At 43.0% G+C, this 14028-nt stretch overlaps 1 protein-coding gene across 1 annotated transcript; it reads right to left on the minus strand.

Annotated features, from left to right (window-relative positions):
• Window positions 1–665: 665 nt before the first annotated feature.
• Window positions 666–2500, minus strand: LOC124068695 (POU domain, class 3, transcription factor 4-like). Its single transcript, XM_046407110.1, has one exon. It carries the CDS (start codon window positions 2339–2341, stop codon window positions 1250–1252), a length of 1092 nt encoding a protein of 363 aa, XP_046263066.1. The 5' UTR covers window positions 2342–2500; the 3' UTR covers window positions 666–1249.
• Between the last annotated feature and the right edge of the window lie 11528 nt (window positions 2501–14028).

Genomic DNA, 14028 nt, shown 5'->3' on the forward strand with positions numbered 1-14028 from the left:
TCTAAATATTCAAATTAATTCATCAGAAGTTGAATTCTGTTTTGGAGAGTGAGCAGTTGTAGCAAGAAATCGTTTATTACAACATACATAGTTTATTTCAAAACATAATACAAGCTTTATACTGAAAATAAATAATTACTCGAGCTGTCATCGAAATTTGGAATAAAACCGCCGAAACAGTTCAATCTTACTGAAAATATTGTTGTTGTTTTTTTTTCTTTTCTTTTTTATACATTGCTAATTAAGTGCATGGATAACTAAGAGCATTTGTTTAAATTAATGACTTCAAAAGGGTATTATATAAAACTGTACAATATTCGAAAAAAAATACTTAAGAAATAAACCAATAACAGGAGTATTTAAGATTATAAAATTTTGATACTGAACGTACAATAAAATTATAGGCAGGTGGATAGCGTCGTCAACCCCACTTTCTATTTTCGGCTCTGTTTCAGAGTCCACACAGTTTATATGGTCGAAGATGATTGAAATCAAATAAATGAATTTATAAATAGCTGTAACTGTGTGTGGCTTCATAAGTTACAGGCCATAAGGGAGGAATTTAATAAAAAAAAAACCCTCCAAGTGCTATTATGTTGGTAGCAATACCCCTACAACTGGAAACGATGGCCTATGTTTGCATATGCAAAAAAAATAATAATAATAATGATAATAATAATTACAGATCTGCTACGAGTATGTTACAAAATAATGAATGTAAATAGGATAAACATGGTATAAGCCCGAGGGAAGCATGAGGTGGACTGTAAAATGGCCTCTGGTGCTGCAACAAATCAATTCAAGAAAAGTGATAGTATTATTTGTTTCACTCCGCTGATCGTAAAACAGAAACAAAGAGTGCGAGAGAAGCCCAAACAAATCAAAACAAAACATCAGTCCCATCTTATCGTTATTATCGAGCGGATGAGAAGTGGTGACACAAACCAAAGGCGCTGGCAGGTTATTAGGCACATTTTGTATTTATATATCCGTGATGTAGAAAAGAATTTGGCGGGCTCCAAAGGTAATCTGAAATGTGACGTTTGATATGCCGCTATAGAATAATGCCCTCATGACAGTTAGAAAATGACGAAGGCTGAACAGGTATCACTGTTGTTGTTATTGTCGCGTTTCAGTGCTGGAGGCGTCTGAATGAGTCTGTACCGGGACAGGCGCGGGGGCTGGGAGGTGCCACCGCGCGCCCCTGCGCTCGAGAGTCTGTGCCGGGGGATTCCTCCCGGTACTTCGGTCAGAGATCGTGGCACGAGGAGGCGTCTCCCGCGCTCCCGCTGTGAGAATAGGGTCCCTCGTGCGGCGGCGGCTCTCCCGGTGGCGTCATGCGCTTCTCCTTCTGCCTCCGGTTGCAGAACCACACGCGCACCACCTCCTTCTCCAGCTGCAGCGTGTCCGCCAGCGAACTGATCTCCGGCGCGGACGGTTTGGGACACTTGAGAAAGTGCGTCTCCAGAACCCCCTTCACGCTGACCTCGATGGATGTCCTCTTCTTCCTCTTCCTCCCCTGAGCTGCTATCTTGTCTATACTGCTAGAGCTGCCTGTGGACGAGTCTGCCTCCTCCAGCCACTTGTTCAGCAGCGGCTTGAGTTTGCACATGTTTTTAAAGCTCAGCTGCAGAGCCTCGAACCTGCAGATGGTGGTTTGGGAAAACACGTTACCGTACAGCGTGCCCAGAGCCAAGCCCACGTCCGCCTGCGTAAAGCCCAGCTTGATTCTCCGCTGTTTGAACTGCTTGGCAAAGTGCTCCAGCTCGTCCGAAGTCGGCGTCTCCTCGTCGGAGTGGTCGTGGCAGTGATGCCCGCCGAGGTCGCTGTGCTCGGGGCTGAGTGTGTCCCTGAGGCCCGGGTGCATGCCTTGGCCCTGTGGGTTGGGTGAAGGTGTGAGGCCACCGTGGTCCAGCATGCCGTTGACAGTGAAGCCCGTCTGGGAGTAGATGTTCATTTGCTGTCCGCTGGTGATGGAGGAGTTGTGGGACACCGGAGTTCCCCAGGCTCCCCCAGGGTGGTTGCCATGGTTGTTGTGATGAGGGGAGTGATGCGCTACGTGCGGGGAGCGGTGATGGATGATGCCAAGCTGCAGGTCCTCTCGACCTGGTTTAACGTCCTGCTGCTCCATGGAAGCAGACCAGGGGCTGCCCTCCGATAGGCTGCTCGCCCACTGGTGCCCGAGGGGGTGTCCGTTGCTCTGGACGCTCTGCAGATAGTCACTCTGGAGGAGTTTCTGGTGTCCTCTGTAAGGGCTAGCAGGCTGCATGGCCTGGCTGTCCGGGTGGATCATGGGACTGGAGCTGAGCAGGGTGTAGGGGCTGGAGGCAGCTGTAGCCATACTGGCTGCTGAACCCCACTAGTGCTACTGAAGCGAGGGAGCCGCTCAGCCTCTGACATCTCCCTCTCACAGGAGTCTCGGCAGCAGCCTGGCATTGACTGACAGCCTCCACCACCACTCACAGACCGACTGAGGCTCAGTGACAACGCGCGTCGACCAATGACGGCGCAGATACCCGAACCTCCGCCTCTGGAAGCAGGGCTGCGGGTAGGAAAGGGTTACGTGATGTCGAACCGGAAGTGAGTCGGAATGCTGGTCCAGTGGGTCTGGCCGTGGAGCGCAGTTCCTGTTTATTAATTAAAGTTTCCAGCTGATTTACGCACGTGTTTATTGCTGCTTCTGTCACCGTTGAGCGCGTGCGAAGGTGGAGATTAAAGCGCAATGGCATTTGTCAGACGTGCCAGCACTTAATTTAGAAGGATATAATCAAACCAAAAGCAGTTCTCACTGCGAATTATTAACTTTTAGAGAATGCTTCCTCCGGTGTTTATAGAATAAGCTTCTCAAGATAGCCTTTTACGCAAACGTGTTTTAGCAAAGGGCACCCGTACCCATTTTAGTTAAACAAAAATTATGCATGTCATGGGTTTATAACTGCAATTTGGTTTTTAAAATAGGATTTCTATAAGACATAAAAAAAATAATAAATTCCGTGACAGCACAATCTCACGCTTTTTGATCCTACGTGTTGACCACCTGAAAACTTCAGAATTGTCACATTTTGTCAAAGAAGTGAGAAGTGTGTCCTCGTGCACTACACACCCATACTTCCGGTCTTTAAAAATCCCATCAGGTCCTCACAGCGATGAAAAAGATGTATCTGCATATCTGAGAGCTAACTTAGCTGCGTAATTATATTTTCCATTAGAAGACTGCATCCCGGCCTCCTTATTGGTTTGAAATTCCATTAAATATATTGCTCGAGCTCCCAGGTTAAGCTTGATTTAAATTTGCATACATTTTCATACATTTAGGAGAAATAAAAGAAGGCTGCAGCCACCAGAAAGTCATTAAAGAGCGCTGAGCCCAGGAGCTGCTTGTGGGCACTGAGACAGAGAAGAGGCCGAAGCAGGTGAGCTGACTGCGGGTTGGATGTGTGGACAGGGCCGCTGCAGGGTGGACAGGGCCTCGGCAGTCTGAGGAATGACAGACAGCGGCGGTAAGAGCAGGATAATAGCAGGACAGTCTCTAGCACATGCCTGTACTGGATGGGAAATAATTCAACAGAAGTTTGTTGCTTGTTATGTTCTTATTCTAATCCCAGCGTAGTGTTTTGTGTAAATTCCTCATGTAGTTTACTGTTTGAAATTTCATTAAGACTGAGTGAATATTTGATGCGAATGGCAGGGTTGTTCCAGTGGCCTCGTTTGCTTGAACTGGATTGCTTCGTTTTAGTCGTTGCTGGATCAAATTATGCAGAGCTCCATGCAAAAAAAGAAGTTTTTTTCCCCCCACAATGGCAGCAGTTTATATCAGCAAAATTCCAGTATTTCTTGTTTGCCATATTAAAAGACGCACGAAAGCGAATTGAATTTAGAGGATGAATTCTCCATATCAAGAGAAATGAATCTTACAAACTGATTTGATTAAACGTGAGTCTGTATAGCCGATATTAACAAAATTCGAGGTTTTAATGTTGGCTTAACTCCACGCTCAGAATCTCGAAAAATATATTAAGCTTAATTTAAAAAAAAATAAAAATTGTCTCCTTACAAAAATAAAGTCTGCATTTTTGAGTGCATAAAGCAGACAGGAGAGGGACTTGGAGAGGGGGGTTGTATTGCTCTCTATGGTCTAAGTTTCTAAGTGTAACAGATGCTTCTCTAGAAACGCTCCTTGTGCCGATTCCTTTTATTCTCATCAACATTTTTTTGCCGTCGAGTGCGTTTCCATAGCGAGGCGAATAAAAGGCAAATCCCCGCTCCGCGCCTCCAATAAAGAGCCCATTCACAGATAACCCGAGCCAGCCCTGCTACACTTACACCATGCAGCACTGCAGACTCTCTCTCTCTCCACTGAGGTGCACATTACTGCTAAAGAGCACAAGCTAATGACTCATAATTTCTTTAATTTTGTCCTTATAAAATAGCTGTTTATGGTTATTTGTCATATTTGTTTAGGCTATCGGCTTTTGGGTGTTTACTTGGCGGCTTTGATCTGTTGGATTTTATCTTCTGTTTCAGACTATTTGCTGTAGGCACAGCGGAGTAAATAAAACAAAAAAAAGATCTGTTAACTATGAATCTCCAGTAGGTGATATATTTCAGACAAAAATACATACTCACAGGCCGTCCTTTTCCACTACGACACCACGTCGTGTCTTTCTATGGGTCAGCAACTTAAAATTTACATTACAAGCATTTAGTCATAAAAGTGTTTTTTATTTTTTTTAAAAAAAAGTAAATCTCGGCTGCAGGTTTGTCCCATGCTGTAATACAGGAATATTAGTGCGCATTAGTTTGGTTGTGTTGAATTTGTAGAAAACTCATGTTGGCCACATACTCACGTTTCCATAAGCGCAAACTAAGAGCAGGACAGAAACTGCACTAAGACTCTAATTTTCCAGGGGAGGTTCGGTGTGTCTGTCTTTCTCAATCTTTGCCACATTTTGATAGACTTTTACTGTGTTTTTTGCATCTTTATATTTCACTACTGAAGGAGCATACAAGACAATGCAGTTTTGCCAGTTTGTTTTTGAAGGCCTGTTTTATTTCTTTCTAAAAAAAAAAATCGTTTTCCTGCGAAAGTGTTGATGTGCAGCCCAGAGTCATATGTTTATTTATTTAGATGTATTTTTATTTGTTTGTTTGTTTTATTTGTATCTATTTTTTCCTGTTTCTTTACACTTTGTTTTCTTTTGCTTACGTCCTCTCCTGTCCGGCTCGCTGCCGCAGCCTATAGATAAATCATCCTCGGTCTGCCGTGGAGACAGCCTGAGGCCTCGGGGCGGGACCTGTCACTTGGTGTCATGACCTTTGAAAACTTTCCCCATGAAGTCTAAATCTCTGCTTCTGCGTGCCAGATATGGGCTCAGGTTAAACACTTTACGGCTGACACATATCAGGGTGTCCTTTGCCCTAATTATCAGACCCCTAACGTGGGAAACGTACTCAATTTACCGGCCTTTAATCTTCTGATTATTAACAAGTCCTTCCGGTTAGAAATCCACTGCTCTTGTAGCCAACTTTTGGTTTGATTTTTGCTTTTTGACATAATCCTTCACGTCCCTCTGACTGGATGCTTCCTACTCCCTGACATGCGCCTCACACACACACACACACACACTCCACAGGCTCCCAGACAGTAAAATCGATATTCCCATTAACCCGTGACGTCGCTAATAAAGGACAGCGACACCGTGTTTAAACAACACGGCCCTTGAAAAACAAACCCCTAACCACGAAAGCTCACATGGTGTCGGTGACAAGTCGTTTGTGTTCATCAACCTGAGTTTTATTTCTGATGGAAACAGTGCAGGCTGTCTTCCCTGTAAATCTGTCACGTAAATGACGCGTCTCCCACCTTTCCTGGAAAACGTACTGACACAGCCCAGCCCGATGAACTCCAGTAACCCCTCATCAACGTTTACCCTCTAAAGCTGTTCTTCTGAACTGTTTTCAAACTTATCTGAGCATCAATCGCAAAACAGCACATGCAGCGCTGTTATTATACAACTTAACCTTTTTTTAAAAGTTCGTTTGGTTTGGTCAAGTTTTCATTTACAGCCACGTTAAAAGCTGCACCCTTCCACCACGTATCCATTAGTAATCGATCTCAACAGTTTGTTTATCACTTAACACATAATTATTTGTTTCTGTTAGTTGTTGTTTTTCAAATGAACTCAGCTACTCTACAATTTGGTGACGAGCTGGGACAAGAAGTTGCTCCCCTGGGAATCACTGGCCTAAACCTCACCCCTCTCTTTCTTTCTCTCTCTCTTTCTCTTGCTCTCTCTGCGTGTCCAGCAGGGGTGAGAAAGAGGAAATACACTGGACATACCAGTGAGTGAATGTATGTGAAGCTAACAAGCATCCCATGAGAGCACAGGGGGGCAAATGTGCTTGGTCTGCAGCCTGAGGTCCTGGTTTACATGGTTCTGTGTGAAAGTGCTTTCAATATTGAAGCGTTTTTTGTTTTGTTTTGTTTTGGGTTTTTTGTTTTGCCTATTCAATAAGCGATCCTCTGATTTTTCTAAAAAAAAATCCCTGATCTACATGGAGGAGTGAATATATATTCCCTTTCCAGACAGCCTCTGGCCAGAACACGAGTTTGGTTGAAATTGCAAGTTTCAACGAAATTTAGCGAGGACAAAAAAAAATTCATTCGTGACATGTAGCCAATGACGTGGACATTTACTTTCAATAAATCACAGCACACACAATGCTGTATTCGAGACATTTAAATCAAACCTTAGTGTATTGTTGTCATACAGACTAATTCCTCTTTTCAGGAGACACGCAGTCTTATTTTTAATTATAGATCCTCCCCAGTTATTATCACCGCAGAAGAGAGCCAATTTTAATACGAGATAACAGATCAACAAACCTTTTCCTCATTGCGATGATCAAATGGGTGTATGTTTTGTTTTTTGTTTTTTTAATTTAAGGGTTAAAAAAAGGAGAAACATGGGCTACACTTGAGCTTGTTTGTAAGAGGACGCCTTTGAATTAAGAATACAATGAAAATAGGTTCAGCAGTGCTCTTGAAATGGCATCAAAATGAAATGTTTCAGTTTTAGTTTCAGGGTCATAAAAAACTGGAATCAAAAATGGGGTGGATACTCTCACAGCAGATCAGTGCGTGATATCGTAGATCTGCAGGGAATGAATATATGATAGTTGGAAATATGAGTCAGCTGTGAGGATAAACCTCAAACACCCTGCATTTTCTTTTCTTCTTCATCTTCTTCTTTTTAAAAAATCAGATATAGTTTTGAATTCAGAAGTTCTTTCAAAATTCAAATCATTTAATTTCCTGGAAAGACTGAAAGACGGCAAAAGCAATGTGAAGCTTCAATTAAATATCTCATGTCTGGATATTATGCTGTCCCAACTATGATACAAATCCCAGAGTCAAATTAGTTTTGGTTTCTCGTCAATTAGAAAATTAATTCAGCCAAAACATCACACGGGCCTGAGGTCAGGGAGCTTTTCAGCTCCTGGAGGTGCTCTGGAGAACAAACACTCACTTGCACAGCAACGGTCTTTGCAATATTGTTTTTTATTATCTGCAAGAATTTGAAACACCTGAGCAAAACTGAAACTGTTTGTCCCTCTTGCCTTCGCTCAAACAAAGCATATGTTTGTCTGAGAGATTATTCACTGCTTGTGTGTGTGTGTGTGTGTGTGTGTGTATTACAGGTGCTGTTTGCGGAAGAGGCTAGGATATTGTCCCTGGGTCAGTGAAGGAGTCAAGCTTGGTAAAAATCTACATAACATTACCATCTGTTAAACTTCAATCTGCTCAAACACAAAACACACACACACACACACACACACACACACACACACACAAGAACACACAGTATCCTATAATCAGAGAGCAGTGAAGAAGAGTAAAGAGTCTATAGAAATGTAATGTATGCTCTTCAGCACCTCTCCAGCTCCTCTTCCACATCCTCCTTCTTCTCCTTCTCTTCTTTGCTGAGAGCAGACAAGAGCTTGGGGTTGAGGCCTCCGCTGGCACCAACAAGGAGGAGAAAATTGCTCTGGAGCAGAGAGAGGACATACTCGTTACGGAAACTTGTGCGCTAAACAAATCTTTTTCTCTTAAATATAAAATCCGCTCGACGATCAACAAACAACTCTGGTGAATGTTACGAGGAATATCAGCGAGCTTTCTGCCGCAGCTTACCAACCAACTAACTCACATTCCCCTGTGGCACACACACACACACACACACACAAGTCCTTCTGAAGGAGCAGGCGGAGCCGGCAGTTGCACATCTGCATTTCAAACACAGACTCTCTGGGATTCATTATTAATTAGCCTGCTGAGCCCTGGAGGACTGGTGATGCTGCCATCTCAAACACACACACACACACACACACACACACACACACACACTCACACACACAGAGCTCGTGACCCCTTTGCCCCCTTTGCTCTACAGTTGGAGCGTCCTCACCAGAATACTGAGTTGTACAGGAGAGGCCCTCCCTCCAATCACATCACTTCCCTTGATTCCATCGTTTAATGTTTGGTAAAGGATGATGAATTACGGGAGAAGATGGTTTTATTAAGCTGTATGCAGTGTAACTGTGTTTAAAATACCACATTCAGGTGAGTTGTTTAGCGCAGCACAGTGCTAAACGACACGTGAGAAGATGAGCAAAGGTTGGAGAGCTGTACTGGTTGTCATAACACATCAATAAACATTACAAAACTCCTTTCTGCCTCTGTTTGCTTTTATTCTTCACTGTTTGTGGGAAATAGATTGTTGTGTTTTCCTTGCATCTCATTTAGATTTGTGTGTGTTTGTGTGTACACGCATGTGTTTCTGTGTGTGCAGCTCTGTGCATTAACCTCCACCATCATTATATAGAGGCAGATCAGAAAGACACACAGCGATTATGCATGAGGAATGTCTCAAGGGTCCAGAGAGAAAGAGACATCAAACACAGTGCAGAGAGAACCTTCTGTCCACAACACACGTCCCACCACTGTGCAAAGTTGGGGATGCGCAGTTTGCAAAAATACACATAAATGGGAAAGAAACAAACAAGCTGCTGTAGGTTTTAGCCTATTGTGTTCTTCCACTGTTGCCCACGGTTGCATTAGTATGCAGGGAGCCAGCTTCTGATCCGGAGATCGTTCAAGAGCATCAGGTCGTGCATGATTTTCTAACATATTTGTGACAGGTGTTGACTACAAATATCTGAATGTTAAATCTAAACTGAGGGTTTTCACCTTGGCCCTGAAAATGGTTTGTGTTTGATGTGATTCCATCCACTATGTCTTAGACAACGTTACCATGGCCACTGGGGCTATCGGTGGGCAGCCTGCGATCCCTTACCGCACATCGACACCCCTCGCTCAAGGCTATAACCCAGGCTCTGAAAGGGCAAGAGGCTCTGGCAGTAATTTGGACATAAATGCATAATTGAGCAGGACTCCACCATCAAGTCTTCAGTTTAGGTCTCACAGTGGCCAAATCCGCTGCTCAGCTGTCTCCTTCTATCTCTATTCAAAGTGATACCACAGGAGACTAAAACACACTCTCACACTGCAGCATCCCTGTGAGAATCAGTGTTTCTCGAACCAGTTGGATGTGATTCAGAGCCAGCAGTGGACCTCCGTCGAGCACGCACACACACTTCCTGGTTTTATAGAGAACTCTGGACAGTGAGATTTGCAAGGGGAAAGACTACTTCTTCACAACACAGCACAGCCTTTGTTGGATGTAACGAAGAATCTGGGGCAATCAAGAGAATCTGCACAAATGTTGTTACAAGTTCTTGCTCTGAAAGGGAATTCTCATTCCCCTTTCAGAGAATTCTCCTCGGCCCACTCTTTCATTCAAAGGAATGTACATATGATTTTTGGTTTCATACCAATTCCACCTGGAGTCTCGAAGGGAAGAATAACAAATATGGGAAACATTTAATCCAGAATAATATGTTTATCCAGAGACCCGTGGACTTGGGGAGGAATGGACCCCCTCTGATGTGGTCTGCAGCCAGTGTGTGTGTGTGTGTGTTCATGCTAGCATGTGTGTGTATGCAGGTTACTGTGTGTTTGGGTTGGACGTGTTAGACGAGTGAAGAGACCCTCCACCCCCTGAGGCCAGGAACTCTGGGTGAGGAGGAAGAGAGGTCTAACACACTCAGATTTCTAAAGTGCATTTGTGTGCAAGCTTTTGTGTGTGTGTGTATGTGTGTGTGTGTGTGCATGATACAGGATGTGACAAAAGCTGAGCAGCAATGAGTAGCTGGACAGACACACAGCAGAAACTAGCAAGCAAATAATCATCACAGTTATGGTGGTGCTTATTTTTTTTTCTGCAGGAAAGCAAATATAAATTTAGTCGTCTTTACTTCCCTTGGTATTTCTGATAGTGGGGTTAAGTGTAGAGAAAATACTCAAAGCTCAGAACAATTTTCATGGCTCTTGTTTAATGGAAAATTCTGATTTATTACAGTTGAGGTTTGTAGTTTTGAACACAATTTTAAGTAACAGCTGAGCTTAGAGAACCTTGGCCAAGAAACTCAAGTGATCAGACTAGCCAAATGATCTTCACTAATTTTTAAAGGCAAAACTATAATTGCTTATACAGAAAACAATAACAATAATTCCTTATTGTAAATGCACCAACTGCACAGATGTTTTCTGTAAGATAGCTGACAACAGACGGGTGGATGTGTTGTGTGGCAGATCAGCCTGGGACTGACCAGCAAAAAAAAAAAAATAGCTTCCTCTTGTAGTTTACAAAGAAGATTCATGAAGTCCTGCAACCCCGAGTTCACAGATTCATGTGTAATTGTGCCCTTCCAGTGACTGCATATACAATGGTGACGTCTCTAAAATTTGCCCCTGAACACACAGACTTTGTGAAACAGCCAGCAGAATTTGCTATCTCATGACGTGAACATTTTTGATGGGTTTTCTGCCTGTCCTTCGTGCTAATGAAGGTCACTCATTGAGGCTTTGGTGACAAAATGAGTTTTAAAATCCATCAGTGACGCATCGCACAAGCTTTGTGACTCCGCCCATAATGGTCCTGTTATGTCTTAATAAAGCTATAATAAAAATCTAAGTAATGGACACAGTATAGCGTGTTTAATAAGAGAGCTCTTGTGGTGTTGTTCTTAGTGTCCTCACAACCAGCCTACTTTGGTTATCATACCTGATAGATGTGATGGCTGAAAATACAGAAGTAAGACCCAAGTTCTGTGAATTTCCTTTTAAAGACAGAACAGCGCTCATGCAGACAGGAATGTTATATGAAACCAGTGATTCCTGTTAAATCTCCCCACCCCACAACACACACAAACTGACACATAAAAGTGACACTACAACCTCTATTGCTATATCTACTACTACTACTACTACTACTACTACTACCACCAGTTGAGTGTGCCAAAAGTACTAAATCCTGCTTTCTCGTTCTCTCTCTTGCTCTGAGTCTCTCTGTCTCTTTCTCTGTGAAAGAAGGTCTCATTGTGGCCATGTCAGCTGTCTCAAGGGCATCCAGAACAAAGACGCTTTTCACCCCTTTGCACATCCTCCTCTCATCCTATGCTCTCTCACCTCTCACTCCCTTCATTCTGATGCCTGTATCATGCAAACCTCTCATTTGTTTGTACCCCCTCGCCCTCCTTCCTTTCCTCACTGTTGTTTAGGCATCCTTGTGTGGGTGGGATACTTGCAGTTGCTGGCGAGCACACGCGCTGGAGCAGGTTGGAGTAAATGAGATGAGGAGGGTAACGGGGGTGGAAGACAAAAAATTTTTATGTCTCTTGATTTGGACTTAGACACAGTACATTTGAGATTACTCTACTGCTGCTTTATTGTGTACGTGTGTGTGTATGTGGTGCCTGTGCGTGGAGTATGGAGGCAGGAGGAGGAGAGGGACGTATGAAGGCAGCAGCAGCTGGCGGAGATACACAATGTCAAGAGAGCTAAAGGAGAAAGAGAGAGACAGAGAGAGAGAGAGAGCAACAGAGGATGCCTCCTTGGCCGACTGTGTGGAAGGGGGACAGTGGAGCATAACAAACAGGATCCACCTTTCTGCTTGGCTAATTTTCCCCATTAAAACAGCCCAGCAGGAGCCTCAGCAGGCCACCAGCTGGAACAGAGGTTATTTTAGTGCCTGTCTTTCAGCATGGCGTGTGTACATTTGTGTGTGCGTGTGTGTGTGTGCATGTGTGTGTCACTTGCATCTATTTTGGCGTGTGAGTCTGAGGTTTGGGGAAGCATAAAGATCTTCCATAGGAGCGGATTCAATTCACTGATATTAATTTCCTTCTCTCCAGTCATGCATAAACAAAGAAAATCTCCTCGGCTGTCTACACTATGTGTTTCGCCCTGCTGCGCGCCGCTGTAATGTGCTCTGCACTGATATTGATGTATGTACCCATATTTGCCCAGTCATCTCTTTATGTGGCTAGCCCTCCTCTCCTCTGTCTCAGTCAGATCCTAAACTAATCCCCAACCCTGCTACTCTGACAAGAAAATCCCCTATTTTAATGCATGCACACACACACTTCATCTTCTTCCCTTGCCCTCCAGCCACACACACACACACACGCATTCACTTCATTTTTTATCCCTCTGTTTACCTGTACACAGCGTCTCTTTTTCTCTTTATCTTTTAGCAAAGCATGCCTTGTACACAAGTTACATGTTTGTGATATTTGTTATGGTAGTATCTTCACAGTGTGGTGGAATTTTTTAAAAGTTCAACACTACTGAAATTTCTGCTTCTTTTTTTTTTCCACACAAGACAGAATTTGACCGCATGGTGTCATTATGATGACAGGAAACGTTGAGTGGAATCTGTTACAGTCCATTTACTGTAAGAAAACAGTAACCACATAACAGGCATCTGTGATTTAAAAAGAGGGAAGACATCAATGATGCTAACTAATTTTTCCAAAGAGTCAGAATGGTGGTAGATGACAGCACAGTCTGGGAGGTGGAGCACATCTTGTAACTGTGTGGATGGTGGAGACAAAATGATCCCATAAAATGACATAAATTTTCTTTCTTCTTAACAAGTTTTATGTTTGTATGTTGCATTAAGTAATCTGCCCTACAAAAACATCTAGAGAATTCAAAAGGTAATACTGAAAACCAAGGATTTAAAGTTCTAAAATGGGCAGCAGACTACACAAATACAAAAGTTGTATACTGTAAGCTCTTTAAGTTCATTAGGCCTACTGTTTGTGGCACCGACCTAAACAATGCAAAAATACAAATTCTGTGTACTGACTTTAGATTAAGAGGAAGAGTATACCAAACTGTGTTCTTTCAGCTTCTTATATTTTAACCAGTTTTATAGCCTTATTTTGACTATTACAGCTCACTGACAATAAGAAATAAATGTTTCTTTCTTATCAAGGTGTCTGTCTTTCTACTATTAATATTCATATCAAAATCAATATAATACATTAATTTCCAATTTAATAGCTTATATTTGATTTAAGTGTTAAAGCTCATTAGCTAGCTTTATGTTAACATATTTCTATTGCTTTAGCTGTCTTGTGTAGTGTAGAGTGATGGAATCATATAACTGAACCAAAATCAAGTTACTGCCCGTTGCAATCAACTAATCACAGACCACTTGTAACCACACCAGGGCAGGTCCTCCGTATCCAGTTTCTTCATCTGACCAGCCACCCAGTCAGATGACATGATTGTTCGTTTGCACAAAAAAAACAAATAATTTCCACACAAACCGTCAGAAACCGTCCATAGGGAAGCTTTTCTGCGTGCTCTTTGTCATCACCGCGGTCCTAACTTGACAGCAGTTTGCCACCATAACTGGCCTGGCTCACATTCAGCGGTGACTGGCATTTTGTGTTCATCACAGATCAATCCCTGTTTTCATTGGAAGATGGCAGACATCATGTAGTTTGCTAGTGTCATTGTGGTGAATAGATGTGATAACAATGGGGTTATGTACACATGTATGTGATAATTCCGCCAAATTCTTGAAAATGACATTGCATGGATGGATTATCTTG

The sequence above is a fragment of the Scatophagus argus genome, chromosome 12 (genome assembly GCF_020382885.2).
Source record: "Scatophagus argus isolate fScaArg1 chromosome 12, fScaArg1.pri, whole genome shotgun sequence".
Classification (NCBI taxonomy): Eukaryota; Metazoa; Chordata; class Actinopteri; family Scatophagidae; genus Scatophagus; species Scatophagus argus.